This window comes from Parasteatoda tepidariorum, chromosome 7, assembly GCF_043381705.1.
Source record: "Parasteatoda tepidariorum isolate YZ-2023 chromosome 7, CAS_Ptep_4.0, whole genome shotgun sequence".
Classification (NCBI taxonomy): domain Eukaryota; kingdom Metazoa; phylum Arthropoda; class Arachnida; order Araneae; family Theridiidae; genus Parasteatoda; species Parasteatoda tepidariorum.
In genome coordinates this window covers 87,864,685-87,873,029 of record NC_092210.1, presented here as the reverse complement: position 1 = coordinate 87,873,029, position 8,345 = coordinate 87,864,685, and the positions used below count along the sequence as shown (strand labels likewise).

At 27.9% G+C, this 8,345-nt stretch overlaps 1 protein-coding gene across 5 annotated transcripts in view; it reads left to right on the top strand.

The window, feature by feature from the left end:
- Positions 1-763: 763 nt before the first annotated feature.
- LOC107454899 (calcium/calmodulin-dependent protein kinase type II delta chain) overlaps positions 764-8,345 on the top strand; it is an 85,894-nt gene continuing 78,312 nt past the window's right edge. For all 5 annotated transcript variants that reach the window (XR_011637363.1, XR_006225220.2, XM_043042918.2 and 2 more), the window contains exons 1-3: positions 764-921; positions 3,473-3,567; positions 7,254-7,313. Coding sequence is in view for 3 of the 5 variants with exons in the window: in XM_043042918.2 (XP_042898852.1) it covers positions 857-921; positions 3,473-3,567; positions 7,254-7,313 (220 nt within the window). In the remaining 2 variants the exon portion in view is untranslated. The remainder of the gene's footprint in view (positions 922-3,472; positions 3,568-7,253; positions 7,314-8,345) is intronic.

The window sequence follows — 8,345 nt, the reverse complement described above, 5'->3', positions numbered from 1 at the left end:
CGAAAGAAAAGAAAACTAAAAAAAAATTAAAAAATAACTTTTGAAAATGCTCAACAATTTTCACAAATTTAATATTTTTAAACAAACATATGATTAAAAATTATTCTTGTTTAGTTAACATTATTTTAATTAAAAGTATAAATATTGCTATTAAAGCGTTATTTAAATCAAAAGATAAATATATAATAAAGAGGACTCTTAAGTTTAATAAAAACACCAATCAATGATTTTAAAAAAATGGGATGCCTAAAATATATTCTTCTTGTTCTTTTCTTTTTTAATGTTACTAAAGCTTCTTGTCCTGAATGAGTCTTTTTTTTCTTCTTTCTAGTCCACTTCAGCGCCATTAAATATACCACTCTTCAATTACATAATGAGCAAAAAAATTCTTATTCATTGTGATTCATAAACACCCTAAATTAAAGATGTATCACAATATCTTAAAATGACGCTGTAAAATACAAGTCTTCACTTTTAAAACATTTTCTTTTATAAATGTCTCACGTCTAGCTCAACAACGTTTTTACTCCAATCCAACGGAAGCCTTTCTTTTATGTATTTCAAAATTTTATTACGAAGCAAAATGTGATATACTTTCAAATTTTGTTTTTCGACCTCATTTTGAATCTCAAAAAATTCACCTACTCATCATTTTTTTTAAATTTATTATTTTCTCTAAAGAAACATTGGTAACGCAAAGCAACGCTGTTAATGAGGCTTCTCTGCAAGACACTGCGACCTCTTTGGGAAGAAAACGAAAACGAAACAAACACGAAAAACTACACGCCTGCGAAAGCTGTGCGACAACCCCAACCGCACCAAAAATCTCATCTCCTCTTCATCCGCTGAAATCAATATGTCTATCCCAGTACCATGTACACGTTTCAGCGATAATTACGAATTAAAGGAAGAACTTGGGAAGTAAGTTCGTTTTTAATATCAAAATTTCCTCTTAAACACCTAAATACTTATTTACACCAAAAATGTTTTGTAAAATTAGTTTGGTGTGGTCTTATGTTTGTATAGTTAGGGTAAAGCAGGCGGTATCATAGATAGGATATGGGTATCATTTCTTAGGCCTAGTATTTCTCATTTACTCATCTAGTTTTTATCAGAAATCAAAGACGTTTTTAACTATCAACATGATTTGGAATAAAGTCGAACAAACAATCACTTAAACTTCGAAACAATGAGTGTTTATTGAGCCATATTAAATTAGGTAACGGAGCTGATTTGATTACAGTTCCAGCCACATTCATTTGCGGAACCTTCCACAATCTATATCTTCAACCGATGAAGGATTTTTAACTGCTATCAAAATCAACTGTCTTATGTTCGATGAAATTTAATAATAATTTTGTTTAAAACATTGTGTGTGAGAAAATTGATTATTATACAGTGTTTTAATATTCGATCGTCTGTTTCAATTAGGTATTCTGTATATTATTTTTCTTATGAAAATATATTCAAATAAAATTTTTTAGAGCATTCGTTTAATGTGATTTGAAAACTTGCTGTGATAATAAAACATTAGATCATTTGTGTTTAAATTATTTATTAATTATAAATTTTAAGAAAAGCATTGTCTGTTTCTGCTAATTAATATTTTTTTTTTCTTGAACTGGCATTTTTGTTTGTATTAAAATAAAAAAAATTATATTTAGTCACTAAGCCTAAAATTATTTAGTTACTCAATTTCTGTTCAATTCTAAAGTAATTTTTGTTGTACACAAGTTAATATATGTTTGTCACTAAATTTTATTATTGCAAAAACAATCTATGCTTAGTTTGAGAATAATAGCTAACCAGTATTTCAGTGCAGTGTGTACAAATTTGTGTTTTAAATTCCTTAGATTATTGTGTATATTCATTTCTGTGAACTTGTAATGCATTAAATGTTGATATTTTCTGAAATATTGATTATTTTTTAAAAAATGACTACTTTAATCCATATTAAGACATCAAATATTACAAATTCACATTTAAAATACTTAGCAATGTTAAAGACAACATAATTTGTTTAAATTTCTCAATTTTTCCTTCTTGATCAAAGTATTTTTGCTGATATTCTTCTGCTTGTATTTTAACAACCATACTAATATTAGATATTTATCTACTATTAACCACAAAATCATGTACTAAATGGTACATGATTTTGTGTTTTTCATTAAATATTAATCTGAAATTTATTATCTGCACGTAAGTAATAAACTATTTGGGTAACAGAAATTTAAGTTCTGCAAACTATGCACTTGGTTTCGTATATTCTCGATTCTGTTAGGTTTTTGTGCATATTTATGTTGGTTAACAAAATCTTGATTGCCTATTAATAATTTTAAAATTGGCATTTTTTCAAAAATATTTTTGTAGCATGGAATGAATTTGCTTACAGTTGTAATTTAATTTTATCCCAATTATCGGCATCAATGTTTACAATCAACATTATTTAAAACTTCTATTTTTCTGCTGAAACACAGTTTTTGATTGTGCAATAGGTTTTAAATGTCAGTTTGCTGGCATGAAGTTTATTTAAGTTTCAGTAAAGCTTAATAAATGACTTACTATTACTAGTTAACTATATGTTTATCTGTATTAATGTTTACAATTAACATTATTTATTCAAAATGCCGTTTCGTCACTAATATAATCTAATGAGTTATAAAAAATATTAGTTTGCTGGCATAAAGCCTGTTTAATTGACTCTGTCTGCACTAATCTAAAATAGACTTTAGACTGTACTTGGTAAGTGACTTTGTCTCTAAATGTTATCGATGCCGTATAGGTACTGCTTATGTTATTAGTGGTACGAAGTACTTCTTATACCACTTGATAAAAACTAATAAAATGAGTTTTAAGGACCATTCTTACTCGATGCGATAAAAATCACAAGCGAATAAGAATCTGATTGGTGGATAATATTTTGTAGAAAAAGCTCACCAATCAGGTTCTAGTTTGCATGCAAAGAAATCGCATTCTTGGCCCTTATAAAGTGTAACCAATTTTACAAAAAAGAGGATTAAACTTGAAAGTTTTATAAATAAAATTTCACAAGGACTGCTCATTTCTACGAACAGACCCATTTGCTTGATGTAATTTGTAAACAAGTTGGCTATAAGCATTTTTGGTTAAGCTTATAAATGTATTCATTAAGTTTTGTAAGCATATTAAAGTCTTTTGTTGCTTGTATGAAGTAATTAATATTGTTTATGTTTAATTTGTGTTAAGCGGCGAGCAATTTTCGCATAAGGCATCTAAGGCCTTACGCTAAATCAGACTTTGGTCTGTGCTATGATGTATCATATCTTAATTTTAATAAATTTTGCTTAATAATTTGACTTGCTGGTTTTTGAAGTCTTTGTGTATGAATTGTGGTTGCAATATGATCCATTCAAGTTTCGTAATTGAAATTTCTAAAATATTTAGATAAACATTATATTTTAAATGTGATTTCTAATTTACTTACTTTTTTCAGGGGAGCCTTTTCCATTGTCAGAAGATGCGTTCAAAAACAAAGTGGATTAGAATTCGCTGCTAAAATAATAAATACAACGAAACTATCTGCTCGAGGTACGTACTGTAATCATATTTAGTTTTTTCAGATTTAATGATTTTTTAAATGTCTGAAGTTTTACTAATTGGAAATCATACTTAAGTTATGGCACTTAATAAAAAATTAAATAATTTCATGAGGAATACAAAGATATTTGAATAATTAGTTGATGCCGTGTTTGTTACATTTAGTAAAAAAAAAAAAGAAATGCATTTGTCATGCTGTTCTAAAAACTTTGTTAGCATTATAATCGTATAGTATAGATTAACCAGGGTATGTCCAGGCCAAATTTACTACCATTTAGCAGTACCTTCACAAATTCAACTTTAGGAAAAACGGTAGTTTCACAAAATACTTTTTCTTAAAATTTTACTTTTGTATTCGTTAGGAAACTATAAATCCATATTTTTACTGTATTTTTGTTGAACCTAGACAGATCCCTGTTAACAGTAAATGGATATTTCTCGNATTTTTTAATGCGAGAAAAGAAAAAAATATGCGAGATTCTCACGTTCTCGCGCTGTAGTGAAAACACTGGTTACATTTAGTAAAAAAAAAAAAAGTGCATTTGTCATGCTGTTCTAAAAACTTTGTTAGCATTATAATCATATAGTATAGATTAACCAGGGTCTGTCCAGGCCAAATTTACTACCGTTTAGCAGTACTTTCACAAATTCAACTTTAGGAAAAATGGTAGTTTCACAAAATACTTTTTCTTAAAATTTTACTTTTGTATCCGTTAGGAAACTATAAATCCATATTTTTACTGTATTTTTGTTGAACCTAGACAGATCCCTGTTAACAGTAAATGGATATTTCTCGGGAAATACGACGCTTTAAAAAAATATTTAATTTAAAATCCTAAGAATTGTTCATTTTTTAATATTTATTTAATACCTTATTGAGAGCTGTGCAGTTTAAAATTATTTCTTGGCAGTGTCAGGATAATGGCATTTTATAGTTTTTTACCTTCATGTTCTTCTACTTTTCAGCCTGATGCATTTACTTTGTGTCATTAACAACAAACCTTTTTAAAAAAACTCAAACTGAATAATATAGTTTATGTTATTTATGATTTAGAGAAGGCAGGAGAATGACATCTTAAAAATCTACTCATTTTTTGAAATCTCTTTAAATGGATTTTTCTCAAACTTTTTTTTTTTGTTCCTACTGTATAATGAAATGGCATACCAATCATACATTTAAATAAAAATAATTAAGCCTAAGCTTATTTATATAGGCTATGAGAAATTTAAATAAGTGTCTCATGAAAATAACATTCAACTTTTAGGCTTGATGCTTTTACTTTGTGTTATTAATAACAAACCTTTTTGAAAAAGTAGAGACTGAATTATATGATTTATTTTATTAGTGATTTAGAGAAGGCAGGAAGGACAACTTAAAAACCTACCCACTTTTTAAAATCTCTTTAAATGGAGTTTTTCTAGAAACTGCCCTCTCTGGTCCTATTGGATAACGAAATGACTTACCTATCATACATATAAACAAAAGTAAGCCTATGCTAATTTATATAGGCTATAAGAAATTAAGATAAGTGGCTCATGAAAATGTCATATTTGCATAACTCACAAATTGACGGAAAACCTTTTTTTTTTTTTCAAAATTATTTTGAAAATTATTCTTTGTGCAGAGATTTATTTGCCTTTGACAATTTAGATGTAAAAAAAATTGGAGAAAATGTATATGCAGTTTTTTAAAACAAGCAACTATTGAAAATATCGCTGGTGACGGGCCAGGAAAAAGAAATTTTGAAACTCAACATGCATTTTTAAATATGCATTATTGTTAAAAATAATGTGAAATAATTCTAAAAAGCTGACAATGATGGTATTGATTAAACTTTTTAAAAAAAATGCATCATTTTATTGTATATTAGATTTTAAACTTTCTAAAAAAAAATTAAACTTTTAACTTTTAAGAGTAAACTTTTTTAAAAAAAATGCATCATTTTATTGTACAGTACAGAACCCGTTATCCGGAAATCAGAAAACCGGATAACCAAAAAACCGGAACGAAATTCAATAAATTTTCCCGCCATTTTCAAAAAAAATTTTTTTTTTTTTCTCATAAGATTTTAGGATTTTCTTTCTTTTTTGAAAGATGTTTACCTTACCATCAATTTGGAAATAATCATTAGTGTATTTCATCGTTTTTTCTTCTTTTTAAGATTATTTCCAAATTTTTTTTTTTTTTAGTTGGGCATAACAATAAAAAAAAGTTTTTTTTGTAGCGATTCAGAAAACCGAAAAATCAGTTACCCAGAAAAGCGATGGTCCCGATCGTTCCGAATAATCTGTTCCTTACTGTATATTAGATTTCTATGGCAGTTAGTCATTGACGAGAATCACTCACCAAAGTGGTTTGTACTTTCAAAAAAGGTTTAAACTTTTCTTGTACTAAACTAAAATTGTTCCTTTTAGCCTTATTGGTGAGTTTGTTTTATTATTGTTAAATCAAATAAGGAAATATTATTAATTTTATATGTTATTCTATCGCAATGGTTAAACTATTTTTTTATCACCCAATCTTGTTTTCCGATATTAATTTCATTAAGTCTTGAACTGATTTTAATGCAATTCTTTCTACTTGAATTTAATTAGAGAAGCTACAAGCTTTATGTTATTATTTTACATCTGTGCATTCGGAATCAATAGTATTACTGTTTTGAGCCTAGCTTAGATTTCATTCATAAATTGTAATTAGTAATTGTTGTGAAGGATAGTTAGGCAAAGAGTCAGAACTAATGTTTTTATAACTTATGTTTTGATTTGATGTAACTGAAATGCAATGTAGCCTGTGGCAGAATTTTTTCGATCCATCTCTCTGCGACAAAACTCTCTAGCACTTATATCATTCTGCAAGAAACTTCTAATAATAAAACATATATGTTACTAATTTAAAATAACAAAAACGGTGTGTTTACAAAAAAAAAGACTAAAATAATTTTTTTTTTAATTGAACATGTAATAATTTTTTATTCTAATATTATGGGTGATATTCTTGCATATTGCTTGGGGAGAATGCACAAATTATTTCCTTCTTCACAATTTTTAAATAATCGCGACAGTAAAAAAATTAATTAAAAATCACGAAATGCGTAGTAGTAATTGCCAAAAAAAAGATTGACAATGAAATCATGTGAATCAGATTCTTCAAATGCGTGTTGCGTTTCGAGATTAAGTTGTTGTAATAAATGATACACTATAAAAAATATAAGATTTTAAAACTATGGAGAAATCAATAGCAATAACTGCCGAAAATTCGATAGAATTATTGCCTTAGAAAATAAATACACAATTCGAATTTTCCACAGTGTTTGAAATATATTGAGATATTTAAAAAACCACAAGAAAACCAAAATCAATAACTGCCAAAAATACATATTTTAATATTACCTGTAAATTTCTCTAGAAGAGAAAAGTAAAAATTTTTGCTTTTTTTGTAGAAAAATCTTTCTACAAGAACTCTGACTTTCTGCGACAATGTTGCCGCGTCACTGCGATTCTGTCATGGGGCAGTGCAGTGTTTTGTTTCTGTCTCAGCATTGATGTTTTAGTTAAGCAATAATAAAATGCAGCTTTAGCTAATTATGTTTCAGTTCAATATTTTTTTCTCCAAATTGAAAAATTTTATCACTGCAAGTAAGTAATATAATATACTTACATCTATTTTCCTATTTTAGATTTTCAGAAGTTAGAAAGAGAAGCCAGGATTTGTCGTAAACTAAATCATCAAAATATAGGTATGTTAATTAGAATTTTTTATGGATGAAACTTTGTCAATTCAATTGTATTCAAATATTTTTTTTTAACTCAAAATTTACCTGTAGCTCTTAACATGGATACTGCCCACTTCAGAAAGTGTATTGCTTCTCTTTATTAAGTTTGCTATCAAAGGCACACAGTTGTAAATGGAATCTTATTGCTATAATGTTAGAACAGCTAAAATATGTGTTGCTTAAATGGGAAAATAATATGGTAAAAAATTTCCTAACTGTTATAAGAAAAGCCAGAATCTAACTCCAAAAGATGGACTATCTTAAATCAGATGTGGCCAAACCATGATACAGGCACTAAACATGCAGGCTGCATAGAGTATATAAAAGTGATTATTTTCGATTTTTGCAAAGCCACCCCTCCATCCCCAACAGCTTCTATGGATAAATTCCTTCACAAAAATTATTAATCCTCCAAAATAAAAGCTTGGTTTTTGTTTCTGGTATTTAAATTCCAAAGAAACTTAATATCAAATAATTTTGTGTTTTTCTTTTGTTTGTTAATTTGTTTTTCTGCAGTATAATACATTGAATTAAGTTAATAATATCGACCATTTTTTCCTTCTATTTCCAAATTCCAAGCTGATCTGGTTCTGAATGAAAATTGCAATTCAGATTTATCTTAATTAAATTAAACTTTCTGGCAGCTATAGCAGTCATTCCAGTAGATTTGGTTCTTCAGTAAGCTGACATAAATTTATTTAGCAGTATGATAAAATTATTGTTTTTACCGTTACTTTTTTTCTTACAATCTACTTACCAACCTCTAAGCATGGACATAAGATGGTATAAAAAGTTCTTGAATTTTATGGTGCACCATAACTAGTTTGTCCAATAATTGGTGCATAGTATAGCGGTGCACAACCTTTTTGGGTGAAGGGCCACTTGCCAGAGAAGGTAGATTAACAAAGGGCCGCACGCAAATTTAGTCATGTTAGCAGCAAACATGATAATTTTTATCTAAACATTACTGTTCTAAGCATATATATATATATACTT